The sequence below is a fragment of the Elephas maximus genome, chromosome 13 (assembly GCF_024166365.1).
Source record: "Elephas maximus indicus isolate mEleMax1 chromosome 13, mEleMax1 primary haplotype, whole genome shotgun sequence".
NCBI classification, from domain to species: domain Eukaryota; kingdom Metazoa; phylum Chordata; class Mammalia; order Proboscidea; family Elephantidae; genus Elephas; species Elephas maximus.
In genome coordinates, this window is record NC_064831.1 from 47,378,645 (window position 1) to 47,391,745 (window position 13,101).

The 13,101-nt window shown below is 38.1% G+C and overlaps 1 protein-coding gene across 11 annotated transcripts in view; it reads left to right on the forward strand.

The window, feature by feature from the left end:
* Nucleotides 1–13,101, forward strand: part of TCF12 (transcription factor 12) — a 340,913-nt gene that overhangs the window by 312,742 nt on the left and 15,070 nt on the right. For all 11 annotated transcript variants that reach the window (XM_049905316.1, XM_049905314.1, XM_049905315.1 and 8 more), the window contains 2 exons: nt 5,265–5,379; nt 6,243–6,405. In XM_049905316.1, coding sequence (XP_049761273.1) covers nt 5,265–5,379; nt 6,243–6,405 — 278 coding nt within the window. The remainder of the gene's footprint in view (nt 1–5,264; nt 5,380–6,242; nt 6,406–13,101) is intronic.

The following is a 13,101-nucleotide window of genomic DNA, read 5'->3' on the forward strand; positions in this document are numbered from 1 at the left end:
CACAGATGAGAGTCTTGATTTGTAGGAGATCCACCTTCTTGCCTTGTAGTTCAAGTAATTGTCTTCTATTTTAAATTGTTCCTTTTGTGTGTGTGTGTGTGTGTGTGTGTGTTTCACACAAGTCAGTAAGACCACCACCTGCCCAAAATATGTTAATTGGAGCCAATAACAAAAGACTTGTTTTTGATTATTTTTTTTAAACTGAGTATATTTGACTAACATCAGAGTTTAAAATTAAACGAGGTTTCAAACGCAGAAGGCTTTGGGCATATTAACAGTTATTTAATAGACATAAAAATTAAATTTCCCAGAAGATTGTTATATCAGAAAAAGAAACTAGGAAATGAGTAATCCCTATTCCTTTCTATAGCCAGCCAAGCATAGTTCTTACACTTGCTCTTATTTTTGAATAGGGTTAAGACTTTCATTTACTTAATTTCCCATTCCTTTTCAATATTTGTGTGTATTTTTCCACAGTTGCTTAATGCAGATATAAAACTTTAGAGTTTTTGTTAAACATTCTTATTAGTATGTGATAATGAAATATCTTTAAAATTTTAAGGTATAAAACCAGAATTTTTAGAACTCTTGAAGTGTCATCATTGGGCTTTAGGTTTGCTTCCATTTATTTAATATAATAATAAACTTTTGGAATAAGCTGCTGACAGAAAAAATCATATTAAGTGGAAAACTGAGAATGAATGAAATCATTCATTTCATTCAGGCATTATAAAGCGACCTCGACACTGTAGAGTTACTGTGCATCACTTCTGTTTATAGCTGCTCTGTCTAAATTATGGGCGTAACAGGATAGCTTCCTGGTGGCTCTTTTATCTTACGAAAAGTACTTGGTTATTCCTCAGTCAGACAGTGATTTCAACTTTAAACCAAAGTGAGATTACAATCTTTTTTGTGTTAATGGACGCTTGATGCAGATCTTTAGAAGTTTCTTATTTACGATACAGGGTAACATCCGTCCATAAGTCCTTTGATGTCATTATTACAAGTACTGAGGAAGTTTAATTCAGTCATTTCTCTGAATTATTTTTTGGTATTGTTTGGAGCTTGTGTTGTTTCAACTGCGGCTGAAGATGTAGTATTCTTGTATGAGAACAGAGTAAACAAGGTTAAATCACAGGATTTAAAACTACCTCATATAATGTTTTCAAATATAAATCGTGTCTGTTTTCTAAATCCTAAAGCAATCGGAGAAGCTGTGTTTTTCTGATTTCTCAGAGATTTAAGATGAAGTTATTAACGGCTAACAGGCAAAATGGGGCAGTGTTTTTATTTGAAACTATCTCAGCACTTTTATCACTTACCAGAATAAGTTTGGAATCATTTTAACCTTCCATTTAGACAATATTTAATTTTGTTAGTATAGGTTGTCTCTCTATGCTTCAGAAATTGAGTGTGTAGGTTTCAACTGAATATAAAGAGAACTGTATTGCTTTTTATAGTTCAGAATCGTTCAAGATGATAATTTTTAAGTTTGGAAAACGTAGAGGCTATGTATTTATGGAAATCTCATTTAAATAAACCATAACAAACAGAATAGTACTAAGTTTCTAGCATAAAACTCCTCTCCAGATAAAACAAAATGCTTGGAATAGAACACATAAAGATCCTTTAATCAGCTCTATAGATTAATACTGATTAATTTAAATCGTTAGTATTCAGTAAATGGTACAAATTGAACAGATTGTTAGAATAGAATTCAGAATCAGAGAGGAATTCATACCGAGTACTTTTCGGTCCCTTAATTCACAAGACCTCTTATTCATCAACTAATTAGATTTAACATTTTTCCATTGTGGGTGCTAAAGCTGTTGGTCAAATTAAATGAAAACAGGTCCCTTGTCGGGTTCTCCTGTGAACGTAAGGCCATACGCAGCTTGCAGAGATTCAGAATGCAGGATGATGTCATTTAATGGGTTGGGTCTTTTATTCTGAAATGAAGCTCTTCATAATGATTGAAATTTAGAGCATGGCAGGCGGAGGGGTTTGCCTTCCCCTGCTGCTCCCCCAGTAGCTGCAGCCTGTCAGCTGTATGCTAACGAGATGAACAATTAAAACCGGGTTCTATCTGGCTGGCCCCACAGGCCTTGGGCTTAGACAAAGAACTGTTTATACACCTGTTGTGTGTGTGGACAGAGTCGTTTGAACGTGGAGCTGGAGATTAAAGGGAGGACGTGAGGGCCAGGGTGAGCAAGGGTTAAAGAGAACTATAAGAACTGTGAAAGTCAAATTCTCCAGAAAATATATGAGGCCCATTTGCTAGGAGAATCAAGTTACAAAGAAAAAGTTTCTGCTAACTTCATTAAGATGAAAAACTCCAGACTTCAAGCTTTCTGCTGGTCTGAGGCCATTTTTAAAGGCGAATATTTTTGTTCTGTGTGCCAATTTAAAACACTTCTTTGAAATCCAGTAATGCAGGTTAACAAAAATATTTGCTAGCAGTTATGTCCCAAAACAAACTTAGCAAACATTCTGATTTTCCTTACGGGAAAGGCAAATTTCTAAAATTTATCATTTAGGTAATGATCCTATGTCTGCCAAGCTTTTCATTAGAAGGAGGTGATAGAACATTTTTGTTGGTTGAGCTTCAGGGGATCAAAGATTTATACTAAGGAAATAAAAAGAAATCAGAATTCAGCACATGTATCATCACTTAAATGAGTGAAAATTCAGCTCAGTGGTAGTGTCTTAAAAGCTGTAAACTGGGTGTCACTTGTGTGATACACAGTAAATATACATATGTCGAAATTTTAAAAAGCTGTTTTAAGTTATTTCATTTAATAGTTTAAAATACTAGGTAAAACCAGAATTAGCACATATTACCAAAGATCATAGGAATCCTTCAAATTTTAAGCCCAGATTATTATAAACACAAAGAGAGAGAAATCTCAGCTTTTACTTTATACTGCAACAATTTCCCTGGCCAGTCAAAATTGTTCTAATGGTTATTTTATCTTCAGTATAAGCCTAGGCTTCTAAGATTCCAAAGAATTTGCAGCTATGTATTGTTTATACCCTGTCTATTTTTTAATGGGTTTTTGCACTGACCTTCCTCTCAGAAAATTGAGTAGTTCATAGCCAGAAGGAAAGCATACTCATATGCTGAGAATAAACATGACCGGGATGTCCTTGAGGCAGGATTTCATAAAATATTTAAGAAAGAGTTTCTCTCTTGAATATAGTTTTCCCAGTCCACTCCTTCACTGGTACTTAACCTTTGTCGGATTTAATTTTTTAGATTTTTCTCAGGTTTTTTTGGGGGGGGGTAGGGGGAGGAGGAATCTAAAGGCTTATGGAAAGTTTCTGGTACTTAACCTTTGTTGGATTTAATTTTTTAGATTTTTCTCAGGTTTTTTTTGGGTGGTTGGGGGGAGGAATCTAGAGGCTTATAGAAAGTTTCTGAGGTGGCAAGGAAAATGGAAATGAACCATACTTTCTGCCATCCCTTCTCAGCTTTTAGGATTTTCTAATTCTAATGCATTAGCACGTGTGTAAGGTAGAAAAGGGTATAGTCAGTGCTTGATTATCCCAGGGAACCATGACACAAATATTCCTCAACAGTGACTTTAAAATTATCTGTGTAGTACATTAAGTGGGCTTTAAAATCCATTAACGATAAAGAATAAAGGGTAAGGACAAACACTTCTCTAAAAGTGTGGTGAAAGGCCCAGTATATTCTAACTACACCCACTACCAAATAACCTGCATTTCCTAAAACTTTGCTTTGGTTCCTTTTGTACTTTGGTTTAACTTATAAGAAACCAAAGAATAAATTTGCATTGGGGTATTTTTATCTTTTAGGGTAAAATCCATAGTAAGGCATGAAAGATAAAAGCCACATTAATAACTCAAGAGGGATTCAGGGCTTGGCAGTTTACTACGCTTGAAAAGCGGTGGTTCTCACACGTATAACTCCAGGCAGTAAACCTGTTTAATTAAAGGCTTAATGTTCTAGTTGGCATGCCTGCTGCTGCCCTAATAAAAAGCTTCATCTATAACCAGTTTTTTCTAAGAAACACTTGGTAGTGTTTGCATGTTTTACCTTTCCATTTCAAGTTAACTGTTTCTTATGTAAGTTTGATTAAAGCTCAGACTAAAGCTACATGGTATTTTTGTTGCCTGGTGATGCAGAATTTCTGTCTTAAGTTATTTTAATTTTTTATTACTTTTGCCACTGTCTTAAAATTTATGAGAGGAGGCAGTTAGAAGAAGAAAAAAAAAAGGACACAGTGTAGTTTGTGTGTGTGAGGAGGGGGAGGGTACATGGCAAAGTGTAGGTAAATATTGTTACTTAGAATGTAGCAGTATTTTGTTAAGCGCAAGTGGCTAGCTAAGAGCGTGGCTGCTAACCAGAAGGCCAGCAGTTCGAATCTACCAGCCACTCCTTGGAAACTCTATGGGGCAGTTCTACTCTGTCCTGTAGAGTCACTATGAGTCAGAATCGACTTGACGGCGACAGGTTTGGTTTTTTGTTTTGTTTTTTTGATATGGAATAAAGGAGCCTTGGTGGCGCAGTGGTTAAGAGTTCAGCTGCTTATCCAAAATGTCAGCAGTTCACATCCACCATCTGCTCCTTAGAAACCCTGTGGGATAGTTCTACTCTATCCTATAGGGTTGCTGTGATTTGGAATTGACTGCACAGCAACGGGTTTGGTTTGTTTTTGTTTCTGTTTTTAGGTATGGAATAAAGGAGCCCTGGTGGCGCAATGGTTAAGTGCTCAGCTGCCAACTGAAGGGTTGGTGGTTCCAGCCTCTGTGGGAGAAAGATGTGGCAATCTGCTCCTGTAAAAATTACAGACTTTGAAACCCTAGGTAGCAGCTCTGCTCTGCCCTCTAGGGTCGCTATGAGTTGGAATTCACTCGATGGCAAAAAGTTTAGTTATTTTGGGTTATATGGAATAGGTTTTCAGATTGGTTGTGTAAGATCGTTTATACACCCTATAATGAGGATAGCTTGACGGCTTACAGAGCATTGTATCTCTATTAGCTGGAGAGGAATCCTACTGAGTATTTTTACAACTCTTCAGAATATATATAATTTGGAAGTGAGAATTTTCATATTTTTAAAAAGTAACATTTTGATTTGATTCAAAAGTACTACTACTATCAACTCTTGAAATTTCCCACCAAAAAACAGAAAAGTGTCTTCCAAAAAAGGTTGCTAGATTCAGGTGAGTGGTGCTGCTCCCTCTATTAAACCCAATAATAGATCAAACTACCTGACATTTTCTTTTTTTTAACCCTAGGTTGGAACTCATCGGGAAGACTCTGTCAGTCTCAACGGCAATCATTCAGTCCTGTCCAGTACCGTCACTGCCTCAAGCACGGACCTGAACCATAAATCACAAGAAAATTATAGGGGTAACAACACTGCTTGGTTTTCAGTGGTGATGCAGGCAGAGATAGCATTTGAACACTACCACCATCTCACAGTCAGATTGACATCTGTGAATCAAAAGTTAGCTGGGAGAATTCAAAAGTAGTGATACTGCATGAAATTGGCAGTATGTATTTAGGGTTCCAGCTCCCTTTGGCTGCCCATCAGTGGATGAAACCACATGCGAGCTGTTGTTATTTATTGATCATCTGCTTACCTGCTCCTACTTCTCATGTTGTTTTCTTTCTTAATCAGTTCCCCTCATGAGAGTGAGCCTTCGTGGTCTCAAGAGCAATGAGAAAGATATTTCTGAGTACGTTGAGTACTCTGAATGATGGTAGCCATTCTTTTGGACCTTATAATTTAATTAGAGGGACAACAATTCTGATAAAAAGCAAACTGATAAATCTTATCATAGAACTTGTATAAATAAGTACAAATATCTGGTTCTTCCAGTTACCTTTACCCATGATTCCTCTTTTATTGTGTTTACCGAGGCAGACGTTAGGCTTGTTTCCTTTACCTGGACAGCGCTTGAGAAGTTAGTTCCTAAAAATGTATCAAGTCTCTCATACTTTGTTCAACTGTTAAGTAGCGTCTAGAAGTGAGCATTAGACAGGCCATCAAGGTCAGGCTTGTTCTTTGAAATACAAATGCTTCAAAATGATCTTCTTGAAATTTTATGGATATTCTTTCCTGTTCTAAATAGCATGCTTTCCCGCATCTTCAGATTTCTGATAGCCCTGTACTAGCTGAGGATATGCATCAACCAGAGTGCTACAGTCTTTGCTCTAATTCATAAATGAATCTGGTCACTTATTTTGTGTTCCGTTTGACTCTTTGTTAGGTGGCTTACAAAGTCAGCCTGGAACTGTTGTCCCCACAGAAATCAAGACTGAAAACAAAGAAAAGGATGAAAACCTTCATGAGCCTCCTTCGTCAGATGACATGAAGTCTGATGATGAATCCTCCCAAAAAGACATCAAGGTTTCATCTAGAGGAAGAACAAGGTATTTGTCAGCACCCTGGTGTTAAATCTCACTCATTTGCCATAGGTGAAAATACTTAGAGAATTGTCATGCATTTGTGAAATGCCACCTGTGTACTGGACACTGTGTTGGGATTTTATGTGTATTATCTCATTTAATCCTCAACAGCATCCTTAAAAGGCAGGCAGATGAAAACACTGGCATATGAAGAATTTAATAATTTGCCCAGGTATTAAATGAGATACAAACCCAGGTTTATAGGACTTCAAAATTATGTTATCCACTCTGCCATACCATTTTAGGGTCTACACATAAAAAAGAATTACATCTCTGCCCTCAAGTTTGTCACAGTCTGTGGAGGTAAGACAATTAGAAGACAAAATAGCTAAAACAAGTTAATGTGTGTGGTGCAGACATTTAGATTTATTGAATCAATAAACATTTGAACATATTAATTTAAGAAGTATATGGTAAAACTATTATATGATTTAAACCAGGGGTCGACAAACTACAGCCCATTGTCTGTTTCTTTAAATAAACCTTTGCTGGAACACAGCCACACCGCATTCAAGCACGTGTTTTCTACGGCAGCTTTTTCCCTGCAGCAGCAGATTTGCATTTGCCAATTCTTGGTTTAAACAGTAATTTGAAAAGATGGATGGAATAAACAGGAATCAAATTGACCACGTCTGTGAAAGAGATGCTGGAGACCCTCAGTATCATCAGTCAGAACAAGGCCAGGCTCCAACTACAGAACAGACCATCAACTGTTTGTACGCAAATTCAAATTGAAACTGAAGAATATTAAAATAAGCCCACAAGAGCCAAAGCACGACCTTGAGTATATCCCGCCTGAATTTAGAGATCATTTCAAGAATAGATTTGATGCATTGAACACTCGTGTCCGAAGACCAGACGAGTCGTGCAAGGACATCATACCTGAAGAAAGCAAAAGATCACTTAAAAGATAAGAAAGAAAAAAACAAAATGTATGTCAGACAAGATGCTGAAACTTGCTCCTGAACATAGAGTAGCTGAAGCAAATGAAAGAAACGATGAAATAAATAAGCTGGACAGAAGATTTGAAAGGGTGGCTTGAGAAGACAAAGTATTATAATGAAATGTGCAGAGACTTGAAGTTAGAAAACCAAGAGAGAAGAACATGCTCAGCATTTCTCAGGCTGAGAGAGCTGAAGAAAAAAATCAAGTCTCAAGTTGCAATTTTGAAGGATTCTATGGGCAAAATACTGAATGACACAAGAAGTATCTAAAGAAGATGGAGGGAATACACAGTGCCACTGTACCAAACAGAAATTGTCAAAGTTAGAAGCTAGCACGTAATCAAGAACTGATGGTATTGAAGAAATCCAAGCTGTACTGAAGGCACTGGCAAAAAACAAGGCTCCAGGAAATGATGGAATACCAGTTGAGATCTTTCAACAAACGCATGCCACGCTGGAGGTACTCACTCATCTGTGCTGAGAAATTTGGAAGACAGCTACCTGGCCAACATACTGGAAGAGATCCATATATGCACCCGTTCCAGAGAAAGGTGATCGAACAGAATGCGGAAATCATCAAACGATATCATTAATACCACATATAAGTGAAATTTTGTTGAAGATCATTCAAAAGTGGTTGCAGCAGTACATTGACAGGGAACTGCCAGAAATTCAAGTAGGACTCAGAAGAGGACATGGAATGAGGGATATCATTGCTAATGTCAGATGGATCTTGGCTGAAAGCAGAGAATACCAGAAAGATGTTTACCTTTGTTTTACTGACTAGGCAAAGGGATTCAACTGTGTGAATCACAACAAATTATGGATTGCAAACAATGGGAACTCCAGAACACTTAATTGTGTTCATAGGGAACCTGTACATAGACCAAGAGGCAGTTATTCAAACAGAACAAGGAGATAACTAACCAAAACCAAACTCGTTGCCATTGAGTTGATTCCAACTCATAGCAACCCTATAGGACAGAGTAGATCTGCCCCACAGGGTTTCCAAGGAGCGGCTGGTGGATTTGAACTGCTGACCTTTTGGTTAACAGCCAAATGCCTAACCACTGTGCATGGTTTAAAATCAGAAAAAGTGTGTGTCAGGGTTGTATCTTTTCACCATACTTATTCAATTTGTACGCTGAGCAAATAATCTGAGAAGCTGAACTATAGGAAGAAGAACATGGCATCAGGATTAAAGGAAGACTCATTAACAACTTGGAATAGGCAGATGACACAACCTTGCTTGCCAGAAGTGAAGAAGACTTGAAGCACTTGCTCATGAAGATAAAGACTACAGCCTTCAGTGTGGATTACACCTCAACATAACGAGAATAGAAATCCTCACAGCTGGACCAGTAAGCAACATCATGAGAAACTGAGGAAAGATTGAAATTCTCAAAGATTATATTTTACTTGGATCCATAGTCAATGCCCATGGAAGCAGCAGTCAGGAAATCAAATGACATATTGCATTGGGCAAATCCGCAGCAAAAGACTACTTTAAAGTGTTAAAGATGTGATCTTGAGGACTAAGGTGCACCCGACACAAGCCATGGTATTTTCCGTCGCCTCATATGCATGCAAAGGTTGCATAATGAGTAAGGAAGACTGAAGAAGAATTGACGCCTTTGAATTATGGTGTTGGAGAAGAATATTGAATATACCATGGACTGCCCGAAGAATGAACAAATCTGCCTTGAAAGAAGTATAGCCAGAATGCTCCTTAGAAGAGAGGATGGCGAGACTTTGTCTCACGTACTTTGGATGTGTTATGAGGGACCAGTCCCTGGAGAAGGACGTTTTGCTTGGTAAAGTAGAGGGTCAGCGAAAAAGAGGAAGACCCTCAGCGAGATAGATTGACACAGTGGCTGTAACAATGGGCTCAAGCAGAACAACAATTGTGAGGATGGCACAGGACCAGTGTTTCATTGTGTCGTACACAGTATCGCTATGAGTCACAACCAACTCGACAGCATCTAACAACAACATGGAAAAAGGAAGATATCCAGATGGACTAATGTTGCCGGAGAAGATTTCCCAGAAGCTGGGCTTGACCTTGCTGTGACGTATGGGTACAGACAAGTAGTGCATTACTTGCAAATGACTTCCGGATTTCTGTGCTAAAATTAGATGCTTTGGTATATTTGTGGTATATCCTATCTCTTGCTATGTATCACATGTAGGTATTAATTTATAAAACATTGTTCTTTGTAAATTACAGTACAGAAAGATTACAATTATTTGGTAGATACAACTAAAAGAACCAGCATGGTTTTTCTGTCATTCATATATTTAAAAGGTGTCTTTTGCCTTTTGACATTCTCACACCTGGACATTTGTCTTGGGAAAAATGAAATCTTAAGATCCTACTGCTATCATTTTAACATGCGTTATACTTCACTGTGGAAACCCTGGTGGCATAGTGGTTAAGAGCTACATCTGCTAACCAGAAGGGTTGGTAGTTCAAATCCACCAGACACTCTTTGGAAACTCTGTTGGGCAGTTCCACTCTATCCTTTAGGGTTGCTATGAGTTGAAATCGACTCGACAGCAATGGGTTATGGGTATACTTCACTGTGCAGGGGGGTGAGAAAGGAAAAAGTAGGGCAGAGAATCCAGAGACCGTTTCTTTGAGGCATCTTACTTATCTCTTAGTTATGTTATTCAAATACAATTTTAAGGGAAATAATTTGCAGTGTTCTAAGTGCCAAAACATATTTCATCTTTCCTCCTCATTGATCTTCTTATCTTGTGGGTCAGGGGTCAGCAGACTTTTGCTGTAAAGAAGCCAAAAACCAAAAAAAAAAAAAAAAAAAAACAATCCCACTGCCCTTGAGTTGATTCCAACTCATAGCAAACCCTATAGGACAGAGTAGAACTGGCCCATAGCGTTTCCAAGACTGTAATCTTTACAGAAGCAGACTGCCACATATTTCTCATGCAAAGCAGCTGGTGGGTTCAAACCACCAACCTTTTGATTAGCAAACAAGCACTTTAACCACTGTACCACCAGGGCTTCTTTGTAAAGGGGCAGATAGTAAATAGGTTTTGTGGTCCATATCATCTCTGTCACAGCTACTGAACTCTCTCTGCCATTATCACAAAAGCTGCCAAAGGTAATATATTAAACAAATGGGTGTGACTGTGTTCCAATAAAATTTTATTTATAAAAACAGTGGCCAACCCATAGGTCATGGTTGATATACATTATCAGAAATTGAGAGGCAGTGTAATATAGGTTAAGATTATGGCCTTTGGCTTCAGATCATAGTCTCATGGGACAGCTCAGCCAGTTGACATAATATAGTTGATAAAGTTTATGTTCTAGATCCTAGCTTGGTGAGTAGTATCTAGGATCTTAAAAGCTTATGAGTAGACATCTAAGATACACCTGTTGGGCCCTATTCATCTGGAGCAAAAGAGAAAGATGGAAACCAGAGACTCAGAGAAGAAACTAGTCTTCAATCACAGACCATGGTCTCATCTACCCTGAGACCAGAAGAACTGGATGGTGCGCAGCTACCACTATCAGTCCTTCTGATCAGTGTCACAATAGATGAATCCTGAAGGAGTGGAAGAAAAATGTGGAACAGAACTCAAATTCTGGAAAGTCCAGATTTACTGGACTGGATGAGACTCGAGGACTCCCCAGAACTATCTCCCTGAGGTATTCTGTAAACTTTGAATAGAAACTATCCCCTGAGATCACCTTTTAGCTAAGTAACAGATTGGCTCATAAAATAAAGGGTGTCACTGGTGAGTACTGTTCTCCTTTTAAAAAAATCCTCTGTATGAGACCAAATGGTCAACAGTTACTCTAAAACAAAGATGAAAAGGTAATGGGACAGGGAAACTAGTTTACTGAAAATGGAACAACCAGCACAGAAATAACAAGAATGTTGACACATTGTGAAAAATGTAACCAGTACAATTGAACAATTTTTGTAGAAGCTTTTAAATGGGAACCTAGTTTTTAAATAATTTGTATAGAATCTGTTAATTGAGAACCTCATTTGCTGTGTAAACTTCCATCAAAAACACAGTAAAATATTTAAAAATATATATATGTATGTATATGCATATACATAGTCTTTGGACAAAGTGAAGCTAACTTGGGTTTTATCCCTTGGTGGCGCAGATGGTTAAGCTCTCAACTACTAGCCAAAAGGTTGGTGGTTCGAACCCACCTAGAGTCACTTCAGAAGACGGGCTTGGCAGTCTGCTTCTGAAAGGTCACAGCCTTGAAAACCCTATGGAGCAGTTCCATTCTGCACATGTGGCATCACCGTGAATGGGAACCAATTTGACAGCAGCTAATAACAACCATCACATACTGGTTAAGTGACCCTGGACAAGATATCAAAGCTCTCTGAGCCTCAATTCCTTCCTTCATAAAAAAAGGAATTATATTACTTCCTATCATAGAGTTCTCAAAAAAAGGCCTTGGCAGTTTACTTCCAAAAAATCAGCCATTGAAAACCCTGTGGGGCACAGTTCTACTCTGACACACATGGGATCACCATGAGTCAGAATCAACTCGACGGCAGCTGGTAATCACAGTTGCTGTGAGAATAACTGAAAGTGACGCATGCAAAGCCCTTTGCACACTGTTTCACAAACGGTAAGCAGTCATTAAGGCACCATAGTTGTTGTTATGGTAGTGGTAATTTTAGATTTTTGGTGTAGGTTTGGTGGGAGCCCTGGTGGCTGCTAACCAAAAGGTCAGCAGTTTGAACCCACCAGCCACTCCTTGGAAACCCTATAGGGCAGTTCTGCTCTGTCCTGTAGGGTCGCAGTGAGTCAGAATCCTAGTGAGGTCTCTGATTTCTCTGCGTCTTGCAGTGGTTCTCGACTCTGCTGCGCAGACCCCTGGACCCCAACCCAAATTTATTGAGTCAGAATCTCTTGTAGTGGAACCTGGAAAGCTATATTTTTTTTAAAGTGGCCTTGATAAATGTGCACATTTGGGAGTCTTCGGGCTAGATGATCACTAAGGTCCTTTTGAGTCAAAGAGCCAGTGATTCTCTGTTATCAAAAGAATACATGCATGTGATTCCTGACAATTAGCTAGTCAGAATTTCTGTTGCGGACTTATTCTTCATTAAATTATTCAAGATATTGAAGAAGCAGTGAAAACCTGTGTTCTTTCTGCACATTACTTCAAGGTTCTGAGAAGCTCTGCTAGGTAAAGTAGTTTATTTCTGAAGTATAAATATAATTTCCTAAAAGTTATTCCAAAGCATCTCCCTCAAAGGTTTTTGTTTTTGTTTTTTCCAATTACATAGTAGTTCACTTTCGTGACAGAAATTTGGAAAATATAGAAAAGCACAGACACACACACAAAATCACAAGAAAGTCCACCACCCAGAATTAACTAGTGTTTACATTTTGAGGAATACCTTTTTTTTCCATCAATACATTTTAAATTGGAATAAAGCGGGACATAAGTTTTTTTTCCTGATTTTTTTTTTTTTCTTCATTTAAAAATGTTTGTTTTAACATTTTCCCCTGTCCCTAAGTATTTTCTACAACATGTTTTTGTGGGTTTTTTGACCAGCATCATTGATGTTTAATTGACAGTTTTAAGTGTAAATTTTTGTCCTTGGAGACGTGTCTGCAGTCATGTAGCCACCACTGCATCTGTAATATAGGATATTTACCCCAGAAAGTTCCTTCTGCTGCATTGTATGCTGTCTCCTCCCCTTACCCC